Source organism: Nuphar pumila, chromosome 14 (assembly GCF_984573655.1).
Source record: "Nuphar pumila chromosome 14, dmNupPumi1.hap1.1, whole genome shotgun sequence".
Classification (NCBI taxonomy): domain Eukaryota; kingdom Viridiplantae; phylum Streptophyta; class Magnoliopsida; order Nymphaeales; family Nymphaeaceae; genus Nuphar; species Nuphar pumila.
The window spans coordinates 81,043,803-81,057,246 of NC_143262.1; the positions used below are offsets into that span (position 1 = coordinate 81,043,803).

The 13,444-nt window shown below is 38.3% G+C and overlaps 1 protein-coding gene across 1 annotated transcript; it reads left to right on the forward strand.

Moving 5' to 3' along the window:
* The first annotated feature begins 1,349 nt into the window (after positions 1 to 1,349).
* On the forward strand, positions 1,350 to 6,588 carry LOC149817095 (filament-like plant protein). Its single transcript, XM_089987844.1, has 4 exons — positions 1,350 to 1,668; positions 4,293 to 4,476; positions 4,638 to 6,040; positions 6,125 to 6,588. Exons 1-4 carry the CDS (start codon positions 1,558 to 1,560, stop codon positions 6,482 to 6,484), a joined length of 2,058 nt encoding a protein of 685 aa, XP_089843970.1. The 5' UTR covers positions 1,350 to 1,557; the 3' UTR covers positions 6,485 to 6,588.
* The last annotated feature ends 6,856 nt before the right edge of the window (positions 6,589 to 13,444 follow it).

The window sequence follows — 13,444 nt, forward strand, 5'->3', positions numbered from 1 at the left end:
TTTTTGATAGGTGAGAGATATGGATTTACTAGATTTTCTGTAAACTCAGAGCGACGGGCTTAGAGTTTAGGTAAAGTTAGACAGCGAGAGAGAGAGAGAGATGGGTTTACTAGAATAAGTACGTAGAGAGAGAGATGGGTTTACTAGAATTTAAGTAAACTTAGAAAGAGAGTTGGGTTTACTAGAAGTTTAGTAATCTTGAGAGAGAGAGAGAACTGGGTTTACTAAAATCTAAGTAAACTAAGAGAGGGAGAGAGTTGGGTTTAGTATAATTTAAGAGAGAGAGAGAGAGTTTAATTAAACCTAATGGTGGTGCAGTAATGCTGGAAACTAAAAATTTAATGGGGGAACCGTAATCGAAGGGCGGGAATAACTGAATATGGGAAACCCAATTTGAAAAGAAAAGGGGAAAAATGGGAAAGAGGATGAGACAGAAAAGGCAAAAAAGTGCTCAACAGTCAAAATACTCAAAACCATGCCATGTTTCCGCCAGTTTTTCCCCCACAACCCCCACCCCCCCACCCCCCACCCACACACACACACACACCTTTCCTTCCAACATCACATGGTTGGGCATTTGGGCTCAGGTGGTAAGAAAGTTTGCATTCTGATATTCTCTGCCTCTCAACTTTTCTTTTTTACCTTGTTGTGGCCATCGATCTCTCTGCACCTCTCTATTCCTTTTTTATGCTAACATTCTGGAGTTGTTCTCTCTTTTTTTTTTGAGGTTATTACTTCTTTTCTTCTGTAAAACCACGAGTGTGATTTCATAGTTTTCTTCCTTCCATGGTAATTCTTTTTTCCCCTTTTTTTCTGCCCCAATATTGTGATCAGGGAGATCTTTTCCTCTCTCTCTCTCTCTTCTCTCTCTCTCTCTCTGTGTGTGTGTTGATAAGGATCTTGTTGGTGGCGTCAATGCTTTTTTGGTCGGTTGGTATAAGAGTGGGTTTTGTTTCCTAATTCGGTTTTTACTTTTGTAGATTATTGAAAGATACCCATTTCATATTTTCTTTAATTAGTTCGAGTTTGGGGTTTCTGTTTCCTAATTCGGTTTTTTAAGATTATTGAACAATACCCATTTCATATTTTCTGTAATTTCTTGGAATTCCCTATCCGTCCTTGTCGTTTTTGGTGATTATTTGATTCGAGCAAAAATGTGAGCCAACCGCATTTGTTTGGGTTGGGATCGTGTTCATTTAGGATGAAAAGAAGAAGCAACGCCTTGTTTTGAACGATGGGAGGCGACTTAGGTGCTGAATTCTTTGTTGTTGTGCTGGGCAATGGGGTTCCTGATTTTGGGTTTTGGCGTCGAACGGATTTGTTAATTGGAGTGTGTTTCAGAGGATTGGTTTTTTTCTCTTTTCTTTAATTAATTCTTCTGTCAATTTTCATCATTTTGCCTTGAACTTCTGGTTTTGCTATACGATTTCGTGAGGGATTTTGATAATGGTGGCGCGAGATCACTGATGTTTGTGATTGATACCTTTCTTTTCAGGGGTTATTGCAGCCAGCTTGAGTCATTTTTTTGCATTTTAGATTTGGTAGTTGGATACTCAGATGGAACGCCGCAGTTGGCTGTGGAGAAAAAAATCATCTGATAGAACTTCCGGAGATACTGAGAGCTCTGGTTCAGTGTCTTCTCACTCTGAACGATGCTTGGATGATCAGGTAATCTTGCTTTACTGCATAAAGATTTGCTTGATCAAAATTTCCAACATTTTTATCACCTAGTGCTAGCTATCATGGTTTTATGGTGTACTTCATCTGACACCTTATGCCCTTAATCATTGTAATTTGTGCTCATTTCAAGTTTAGCAAATGAATTTATGATTGTTTTTGAAGCTTTTTTCCCTTTTCCCTTTGACATTCTTGAGAAGTGATGTAGTTTGGGTTTTTTCATGTTGAATTAACCCTGTGAGTTGACTCCTCTCTGGGAATGTCAAGTACGGTGGAGAGAAACATTATCTTCCTTCTAGTTTGATCTATTTTTTTTCACAATTAGTGCAACATCTTTACTGATGGTGAAGTTGGTGATGTGTGAGATCAAACACTAAGACTTCGTCCATCCTAGTAGACCTCTGTCTGCCCAACATGTGTACTGTGCTTGATTGGTGCCACGTTATTTCTCTTAGACGTGTTCAGTGCTATTGCATGAACATTTACTTAAATTAACCTTTTGGGTTAATTCAAAGAGGCATGTTTCATTTTGCTCTTGTAAATGTGCCAACTTGGTGGTGAATTACCACAATGACTCATGAAAGACATTGCTTTGGATGATCGGAAGTGCTTCTAATTCAGAAACAGGAATTCTCATGCTTCCTGAATGAGTGGAAGTGATTAGGAATCATGTTTCCTGCTGCTAAGAATCCTGATTCTCCTTATTTAGGAATAGCAGTTCCTGAGATTAAGGAATCATGATTCTTGGATTCAGGAAATTGTTGTTTGTCTTTATTGGATTTTTTTTAATAAAAAATGTTGTTAGTATCTTATAAATTTGTGATGTTTATTTAGATTGTTTATAGATATTATGGAATATTATTATTTTTAATTCCTTTATCTACAAAACAAACTTGCTATTCATAAATATCTTTCTTGTCTCTAATTACATACATAATTGTTATTTTTGAATGTCACAGTGTATTTTTATGTTGTTATTTTGAATGACTTTATATAAGATGTTCTAATATAGCTATAAATTGTGATAACAGTTCTAATATATATATATATATATATATATTCTAAACTCAATCTGATCCAATAAAGCATGAATATAATCTACAGTGAAATTTCTTGAACAACTATTATAAAACTTTATTATTACAAACATTAAAGAATACTCTAAGTTGAAAATTTAAATGTAATGTAATCAGTGATTTTGAAAGAAAAACGACACAAGTAAATAAAAAATCAAGATCATAAAACATAGATAAAGTTAAGGACATGGTGTTGACCATGTGTGGCACAAATTTGACCTCATCCATCAAGTGTCATGGCATGTCAGGTGTTGTATTGTGTCAACAGGGGGCACACATACTAAGTGAAGTGTTCATGTTATGCAGTGGTTTTTTGCTTCCCCGTCATTTTACATACAACTCTTATTTACCTTCAAAGTACTATTTATGTTGATTCCTGTTTCCTTTTCACAATGTATATCCTCTTGAAATTTACATTTCTTGCTTCTCATTTTCACTTCTTGCTATGGTAACTATGGTTTCATCTAACCATGTGAGACTGTCATGCTGTTCGTGCTTTCACAGGATTAGTGAACATTTCTACTCTTAGAAAATTTGTTATTCTTCTTCAACTAGAAATTTTCTCCATATTGACACTGGTTGCCGTTTATCGATTCTTGTTACCAATGGATCACACAACAGGCAGCATTTAATGAGGATATCATGTCCCTGAAAGAATTACATGTTTATGATGAGTCGTGGAAAGGTTAACTAGGAAACTCTACTAATGTATGGTGGACCCTTGCTCTCAAGCTGCTTTCACAAGTCTGTGTTCATTGGTTTCGTATGTTCTCTACAGCTTAGCAGTTTGTGTAGGAGCTCCATTCAAGCAGGTTTTTGGCCTGGGACAATAGTTTCTGATAGCCTACATGTTGTAAAATCTGGTTCAAGCCAAGCATGTAGGTGTTGGTGCTTATTATTGTTAATTTGTGTAGGAGCTCCATTCAAGCAAGCTTTTGACCAGTGACAGTAGTTTTTGACACCCCACATGTTGTAAAATCTCTATTTGTATTCGCTTATAGCTTTCCGAGTGATTCTTTTTTACGCCAAGCACGGAGAAATTGGTGCTTATTATTGTTAGAATGATCTTCTCCATGTGGCATGTAGTCTTTGACACCTTTAGGTGCAAACAATTTCTTTTTCTTTTTCTGAAGACATGAAAATAATATATTGCACTGTTATGGTTATGAAATATCATCTTAAAAAATGCCTATGGTGTACGTCAAGAATGAGTGACATCCACTCCAACTTCGGTCTGACACCAATCCAACAAATGTGAAAATTCAGGCATATCTTCTTGGCACCCACATGGCTTTAGTAATTTGTTTGATGCAAGTAACCAGTTTCTTGGATGTTTCTTCGTCAGAGCCAGATCTTCTAAATCTAAGATGTATTTTGCATGACTGGAGGTTGACATGATGAGTCTTATGCTTTTACCTTCTCTACATTCATGACCTAAACTGCATGGCATTGTTTGCTTGCCAATCAAATGTGACTTTTTGTGTTGCACATAGGCTCTTGAATTCTTTTGTTTGATTTTTGAAGGACTTGCTTGTACAGGAAGTCTCAAAGGCTTCTCCAAATCATTCTCAACCACAGATGGAGTCATCAAACATGGTTGTTGGTGTAGCTGATGAGTCCCTGAAGAGTCTGAGTGAGAAATTATCTGTTGCTCTGTTGAACGTCAGTGCCAAGGAGGATATGGTGAAGCAACATGCCAAGGTTGCTGAGGAAGCTGTTTCAGGTATGTTTGATAATGCGAAAGCAAATTTACTATTCAAACATATAAATCATTACTGATAACAGTCTGATTCGTCATAAATTCTTTAGGTGGTCCAAAGCTACATGATTGTCTTACTACATAAATTAATAACTTCTTCACCATTTGGGTTGTTTTCATTGAAGGTTGGGAAAAGGCTGAAACTGAAGCCCTCATTTTGAGGCAGCAACTTGAAGCTGTCATACAGCAAAACTCAGTGCTAGAAGACCGTGTTGGTCATCTTGATGGTGCACTCAAGGAATGTGTGAGGCAGTTGCGCCAGGCAAGAGAGGAGCAAGAGAAAAAGATCCATGAAAGCCTCGTTAAGAAAACCAGGGAGTGGGATGCCATCAAGTTCGAGCTTGAGAGTCGGGCTCTTGAGCTTGAGACCCAGCTCCAGGCTGAAAGAATTGATTCTCCTTCCTCTAATATGAAGGCAAAGCTTAAGCTAGCTGAGCAGGAAAATGCTGCCCTCAAGCGTGAGCTCATGATTTGTACAGAGGAGCTGGAGGTTAGAAGCATTGAGAGGGATTTGAGTACACAATCTGCAGAAACAGCAAGTAAGCAACACCTTGAGAGCATCAAGAAAGTAGCAAGGCTTGAGGCAGAATGCCGAAAGTTACGAGCTTTAGCAAAAAAGGCATCACCTAGTTGGCAGATGCCTCAAGTAGGACTGCAGGAGGCTGACCACAGATCTGTGGCATCATCAGTCTTTGTTGATTCCTTGGCTGATAGTCAATCTGATAATGGTGACCGTTTACTTGCCATTGAAAATGATTTGCAGGAGCTTCATGGTCATAGTAATAGTAAGCCAGGCAGCTTGGAGTTGAGTGAGAAAGAACTGGGTTGTTCTGACTCATGGGCGTCTGCTTTAGTTGCTGAACTAGATCAGTTCAAGAATGAGAAGACCAGCAGTAAGAAGAACTCTACTGTTGCTGGATCTGCAAACCTTTATCTGATGGATGATTTCCTTGAGATGGAGAAATTAGCAGCTTCTGAAAATGGTGGCTTAGGAAATGATTCAAGCCAGGAAATTAGTGAGAGTGTCGTGTTTGCTCAAGAAACTAATAAGTCTTATATGAAGGAAGAACTAGAAGTCATGCAGCACAGAATGTCAGAATTGCAGGAACAAGTAGAGAAGTTGAAAACAGAAAAGATGGGACTGGAGACTGCTTTAGCTGAATGCCAAGGGCACTTGGAAATAACAAATAGGCGGCTCATGGAAGTTGAACCAACTCTAGTTGAATTACAGCAGCAGTTGGCATCAACAAAGGATGCAAATAGAACTTTTGAGCTGGACTTAGAGGCCATGCGTGTACAGAAGGCAACAGTTGAAATGGATCTAAATACAGCAAATGCTGGTATCTCTACACTGAAAACTGATGTAGAGTCTTTGGAGGCTAAGCTTGAAGAAGAAAGGGCTTTCTCGGCCCAAGTTCAGGTGAAGTGCCAAGATCTGGAGGAAACATTGGCCAAAAGGGACATTTATGATCAAGAGGCTGAGTGCTTGAGAGCAACAAATTCCAATCATGAGCTTAAGATGAGACAGGTTAGTTCTCACATTGCATCACATCTTTCAATTATTTTGAAATTACTTACTGTTTTTTGCTTTTTTATTGATGTGTCTCTCTAGGAGAAGGAATTGACAGTTGCAGCCGGGAAGCTCGCTGAGTGTCAGAAAACCATTGCATCACTTGGTCGGCAGTTGAAGGCTTTGGCGAGCTTCGATGAGTTAATGCTTGAAGCGAACGTGGTGCATCCCAACAAAGTAGGGTCACCTTTTCCAGTAGCTACTGCTTTGTCCGGGTGTTCTAATAATGTTCATGGAGTTGAGCCAGCTGTTAACACCAAAGAGGTTGAGTCCCCATCGTCAATGTCTTCATCATCTTCATCATCTTCAGCAATGATGAATGCAGAAAAAAACAAGAATGGCTTTGGAAGATTCTTTTCACGCAATAGAGATGGCATCCAGATTGAAAGCAGTAGCAAGTAGTACTTACTGTCAGATGGTTATACAAAATATCAGGAAAATGGAAAATGAAAAGCTTAGATTTTTTTTTTCTTTTCTTTGGTTGCTTACTGTGTTGCTGCTGTTGAGATCCCTTGCACTAACCTCAGTGGGTAACCTGTTTTCTGCACCAGTTGTTAGGAAGCACTAATTAAGTGCTGGTTAACAAGCATTTCCAATTTTTGTCTTAGTTACAGGCAACATACTAATTAACACACTGATTCAGGAAAAGAAATGGGCATCTAGATGCAAAATGCGTGGTTGAGATTCCTAAAGCACATCGTGCTTGTTTCTGATGGTGAGACATTGTCTTGTGTCCTGCATACATGGCCGCCTTTGATGTTTTTGTATTGCCCCAGCTTGTTTTGTATTGAATTGCTCTTTGTATAGACGGTGGCAGTTACATGCTGGAGGTGCACGGGAAAGCTTTATTCTACCCTCTAATTGATCTGTTCATCTCCAAGATTAATGCATCTTGTGCTTTTTGTTGCATTCTGGTGTTCAAGGAGATTTTATTGTACCCCCCAATGTCTACCAAAATAAATGACTATCAAGATTCAAGAGTTGCACTGCTTTCAAGGGTGTGTTGCTTATAATTTTATCTGTGCAGGAAGACAAGTTTTGTGGTTCATTATGATAGTTTCCATCCATTGTTTCATTTAGTTCATGTTATTACAATTTTTGCAAAATGATTAGGCCCATTTTGGGTGGCATATTATTATTATTATTATTATTATTATTATTATTATTATTATTATTATTTTGTGACAAAGGAAAACCTCGCCGAGAATGAACCGGGTCAATTTGGGTTTGGGTGGCAATTTAGAAATCTTGATTTTGTATGAGCACATCTAAGATCTAACTTTCTTAAAGGAAGTTAAGATAGTTGACATGGCGTTTGGATGATAATTTGTTTCCTAAAGTTGTGTATTTTTCTGCTTAAACACTCTTTCCCCCATTCACCCACACTCATGTGCGTCCAGGTAGGGATGACAGTGGATCTTGGGGAGACGGGGATCCATCCAAACTCACCCTGTTTGGGGATGGGGATGGAGGATATGAAACAGGGAATGCATTGGGGAGGGAGGTGAAAATCAAAAGTCGTGTGGGGATGGAGACGACAGTTGACCATGCATTTTGGATGAAAAAACAATATTTGAAGCCTAAAAAATTTATGAAAATTGCAGTTGATTTTTTAACCTTATAAAAACCTACTCATGCATCATAATCAAATGATAGAAGTATCAATCTCTAGTAAATCAATCATGCCGAACACACCTGTAAGGTCAAAATTTTAAAAAATGCCGAAACTTGACAGTCCCAAGCAATAGGGTACCATCCGGTAGGGATGTAGTTGGGTAGCTTCCCACTACCTTTTATATATATATATATATATATATATATATATATATATATGAGAACTGAACATATTAGGTCTTATTTCTCGTTCTGCCCCATAGGTTTTAAGTGTTTTATAATAGATCTGAACTGTTAGATGTGTTTAGCATGCTCAATTTAGTGGGAATCGACTCTTGGATCATGTCTTTTTGACAAAAATACATGGTTTTTTTATCCGTTGATTTTAGATCGGAAAAACCTATATATAAGAAAAAAATACTTAAAACTATGATTTTTGAACGGCCCTAACGAGACAAAAAAGGAGGCCTAAGGAATGCATATATATATATATATATTTATAACCTTAAGTTCCTACTTTCTAAACTTAAAAAAGTTTTTTTCCTCTCCTCTCTCCTTCCTCTAACAGCTCTAAAGGACTATTTAAATCCTATACCGAAGGAAAACAGAGATCTGTCTGAACCCTCCCCCTTTGATGTGGAATGAAAAACATGAAACGGGGAATGAACCGGAGATAAGGTAAAAACAAAACCCACCACCGAAATGGAGGGCAAAATTTTGAGATGGAGCAGAGGGGGAGAACTTGTCCCCCGCTCATGCCCCAGTCCACTGTCATCCCTACGTGCACTCACGCACACCTATCCATTTTATGATTATTCATCGTCATCACCTCTAGAACCATATCTCGCAGTTGTTGGAAGTTCTTTAGAATCTTAGGAGTTTGATGGGCACTAACAGTTGGGGAGGAACTTTGCCGTTGTTGTGTGGGGCCCTCACACTATCAAAAACAACAACAACTACGCCTTCATCCCAAAACAATTGGGGTCGGCGATATGAACCAACAAAGAAAATCATTATGGGTCTTCCACATGAATCCTTCTCCTCCATTCATTTCTATCCAATGTCATGTCCTCGATGAGGTTCAAAGCATTCATATCCTTTCTTATCACCTCCATCCATGTCTTCCTAGGCCTACCCCGACCTCTTTTAACTAATATATTTTCCCATTTCTCCATCCTTCTAACTGGAGCATCATTAGGCCTTCGTCGAATATGTCCAAACCACCGTAAACGATTCTCTCTCATCTTATTTTCAATGGGTGCAACGCCTACCCACTTACGTATCTCCTCGTTCTGAATCTTATCTTTTATTGTATTTCCACACATCCATCTCAGCATACGCATCTTAGCTACACTCATTTTTTGAATATGATGTCTCTTGGCAGCCCAACATTCCGTACTATATAGTAAAGCGGGCTTAATAGTCGTCCTATAAAACTTTTCCTTCAACCACAATGGCATTCTACGATCGCACAACACTCCAGTTGCACTCTTCCATTTCATCCACTCAACCTTTATCCTATGATTTACATCTCCATCAATTTCTCCATACTATTGAATGATAGATCCCAAATATTTGAAAGAATCATCCACCGGTATTTCGTGCTCACCAAGCTTCACTACACTCCCATTACTACGTCGTTGCTTACTAAATCGACATTCCATGTATTCTGTCTTACTCTTACTCAACTTAAAACCTCTTGCTTCCAATGTATGTCTCCATAATTCTAACTTAGCATTAACCCCAGCTCTAGACTCATCAATCAAAACAATATCATCAGCAAACAACATACACCATGACACATTTTCTTGAATTGATCTCGTAAGCTCATCCATCACTATAGCAAATAGGAAATGGCTTAAGGCAGATCCTTGATGTAACCCAACCGTTATAGGAAAATTGGTTGTCACCCCTCCACAAGTGCGGACATTGGTTACTACTCCATACATATCTTTAATTATACTAATGTACTTGAGAGAAACACCTTTCTTCATCATTGTCCACCAGAGAACGTCCCTAAGTACTCTATCGTAAGCCTTCTCCAAATCAATAAAAACCATATGCAAATCTTTGTTCCTCTCTCTATTTCTCTCAATAAGTTGTCTAAGAAGATGTATAGCTTCCATAGTTGATCTTCCAGGCATAAAACCAAATTGATTCTCCGATATCATGACAATCTTCCTCAACCTAGACTCAATCACCCTCTCCCAAAGTTTCATAGTATGACTCATGAGTTTTATACCACGATAGTTTGTGCAATCTTGTATATCACCCTTATTCTTATATAGAAGCACCAAATTACTCTTCCTCCACTCATTAGGCATCTTATTTGTCCATCAAATCTTGTTAAAAAGATTTGTCAACCATTCTAAACCTTTCTCTCGCAAGCATTTTCAAGCCTCTATAGGTATACCATCTGGGCCAACTGCCTTTCTTGATTTCATTTTCTTCAAAGCCTTTGCAATTTCTTTCTTTTGAATCTTGCGCATGAAGTCACGATTCATCTCATGAAAATGAATTGAAAAGTCTCCAAGATCCTGAGCATGACTTTCATTAAATATCTTATCAAAATAATCTTTTCATCTCTCCTTAATCTCTTCATCTTTGACTAAAACCCTTTGTGTTTCATCTTTGATACATCTAACCATACCCAGATCCCTTGATTTCCTATCTTTCATCTTTGCAAGCCTATAAATATCCTTCTCACCCTCTTTGGTATCCAACTTGTCATAAACCTCCTTATATACCTTATCCCTCGCGCTCCGAACTACTTTTTTAGCTTCCTTCTTTGCTATCATATACTTCTCCAAATTCTCATTATCACGATTTTTACTTAGATTTCTATAACACTCTTTTTTAATCTTAATAGCAAATTTGACATCCTCGTTCCACCACGATGTATCCTTACCTAGCGGTGCACCACCTTTAGACTCACCCAATACCTCCTTAGCTACCTTTCTCATGCCACCCGCTATCTTATTCCACATAGATTCTGAATCCTCCTCGAGACACCAATCAACTTCCTTAACTACCCGCTCTACAAACATTCCTTGTTTAGCTTCTTTCAATGCCCACCACTTAATTCTATGATCTATCATATGTCTATCCCTTTTGCGGTATTGTCTAATTCTAAGATCTAAAATTAAGACTCTATGTTGTGTAGCTACACTTTCTCCCGGTATAACCTTACAATCGATGCAACAACCCCTATCTTTCTTTCTAAGTAGGAAAAAATCTATCTGACTCGTATTAACCCCACTTTTAAATGTTACTAGGTGAGACTCCCTCTACCTAAACCAAGTGTTTGTTAAGATCATATCATAAGACAAACCAAAATCTAAAATCCTTTCTCCACTTTCGTTTCTTTCTCTTATACCATAGCCTCCATGGATACTCTCAAATCCATCCCTACTAATGCCTACATGCCCATTAAGGTCACCGCCGATGAAAAGCCTTTCTCCACAAGATATCCCTTTGCACACTATCAAAAAGGGAAGAAAAAACTCTTTGCTTTCATGAATGGTTTTTTAATGCTCCCAAAGCTCACTTGACAAAAACAGAAGGCTTGATTACTTCTCCTTGAAAATGAAATTCTTTGATATTGAAAATATCTTTTTATGTTAGAAACTCATACTTTCTTAAAAAAAAATTATCTTTATTGTAAATTGGTATACTCATTAATATACTGTTTTTTTATAGGCAAGCTGCCATTTATACAACATACCAATGGGTTTTGAACTTGCAACGTCCTAACACTTGGTGACGTGCACTAACAGCTCCTACCAAACAAGAGGAGCCCCCGTTGGTATATTCATTAATATACTTGATAAAAATGGCCTGCAGATCTTTTCTTAGTAAGAAAACATAGGTTTGAAATAATTATTTATTTTGTAAAATGAGCTAGTTTGAGCTTGGCTTATTAGGTTTAGGGTTCAAATTCTATTGATCTCAACTTTTAAAATATATATATATATATATATGTAAATGAGTTTGCCTGTGCTTAAGTTTTTTATGAGCTGATGCTTGGCTTGGCTCGACACAAGAAAAGAGCCAAGCTTGAACACCCTCTGTTTGGTTAGTTCGGGTCGTTTACCAGCCTTATCTATATCTATATGGAGTCTGCTCATGTGCTTGGAGTAGTTTCTTTTTTCGTTTCTCACGCGCTTTTCCTTGTGATTCCTAAGTGCTTCGCATTTTAAGTGTTTAGGTATTTCTTAAGCAAAATCATAAAATTTGTTATGGGTCTGTTTTGATCGATGACCTGATTCGAAAATATTTTGGTGATCGTGTAATGAGAAATTTAATGAGGTTTGTGGTCGTAAAGGAGGGATCGGGCTGTTAGGATTGAGATTGATATGAACCTGTCCAGTTTTGTAATTTTTCAGTAGAAGAGGTGTCGCGGAGCCTTCTTCCTTGAGATGCAAATGTGTCATTCAAGTTGTATTAACGACCATGGAGAGTGCAACCACGATTTCACGATCCTTATCCTTTTTCACGATCTATTGAGAGTTTTCGAACCCAAAAGCAGGCTCCTCAAGCATGATTCACGCCTTACACCCAAAAAGAAGTCTAGCCAGGCTAGCTCGAAATGGTTCTGAATCAAATTATCTCATAATCACCAATGGGGTTCCGCTTGTCTGATAGAAGCAGCTAGTGCATGTCACCTCGTGTTGGAACGTTGCAGGTTCAAAACCCAATGGTATAATTGTATAACTGGTAGGGGTCTGCCTAACCCCAGCTTGCCGTGAAAAGATCAGGTGCAATATGATTGTACAAATATTTGTGCATTAAGCACCTGATCACCCTTCATCTTTGGGACAGGCCTGTCAGTTGTGGGGCCCAAGGCCTGATGGAACCCATGATATTTTCATAATTTTACTCTGCATGTTAATCATGATCAATCTTTGGCCATGGTTAATTAAGAGAATGTTTGCATAAAGGGACAAAAGCAGAATGACACAAACTGTCCCGAACACAAAAGTCGGACCCCTGGTGGTCCAAGTTTTGTGTCTCGAAATTTGAGCACAGACGGCCCCAGACCATTTTGTCCTGCACTGATGCACGTTTCAAATAACTGTGGGGACAAAGCAGTCACTGAGAGGAACTTGTCCCATGTTTTAAACTTTTTTTTTTTTTAAAGTCCAGCTGGGGTTAGGCAGACCCCTGGTCCCCTACCAGTTATACAATGACACTATTGGGATTAGAACTTGCAACGTCTCAACACAAGGTGACATGCACTAGCTACTCCTACCAAACAAGCAGAGCCCCCGTTGGTCACATGTTTTAAACATGCCCTAAACAGTTTATTCGACCATCCGAAAAGTGTCTGTCGACGACGTAAGGCATGGATGAAATCGCTTTAGTCTCGGAAGAGAGTAGGGCTGGTAAATGAGCCAAATGAACCCAACACACCATGTTTACCATAGAACTCAACTTGAGCCAAGCTCAAGCCCGAACCAAATGAGTCGAGCCATGAGTTGATCAGTTCGTTTACCAGCGCTAGGAGAGGCATTAAACGAAAACAGCCCTTCATAAATTTGGAATACGATCATAAGAAAGGGCAATAGTCATTTCTTTTCTTAGTTTGAGATTAAGAGTTCTATCATGTAAAAAATAAAGTAGTGATAAGATAAACTTAATGGTAATGATGAATTTCAAACGGAGCTACCATTTATAAAAAAAAAGGCACTTATTATACTAATAGTTTATGCCTTTATAAATTAATTGATGTAAATACTCTCACCAAGT

What these genes read in the sequence shown, in the direction of transcription:
- LOC149817095 (XM_089987844.1), top strand. Translation starts at nt 1,558, where the DNA reads ATGGAACGCCGCAGTTGGCTGTGGAGAAAAAAATCATCTGATAGAACT. An exon ending in AACGATGCTTGGATGATCAG is followed by an intron (nt 1,669 to 4,292) that starts GTAATCTTGCTT and finishes TTGCTTGTACAG; the next exon opens with GAAGTCTCAAAGGCTTCTCC. An exon ending in TGCTGAGGAAGCTGTTTCAG is followed by an intron (nt 4,477 to 4,637) that starts GTATGTTTGATA and finishes TTTTCATTGAAG; the next exon opens with GTTGGGAAAAGGCTGAAACT.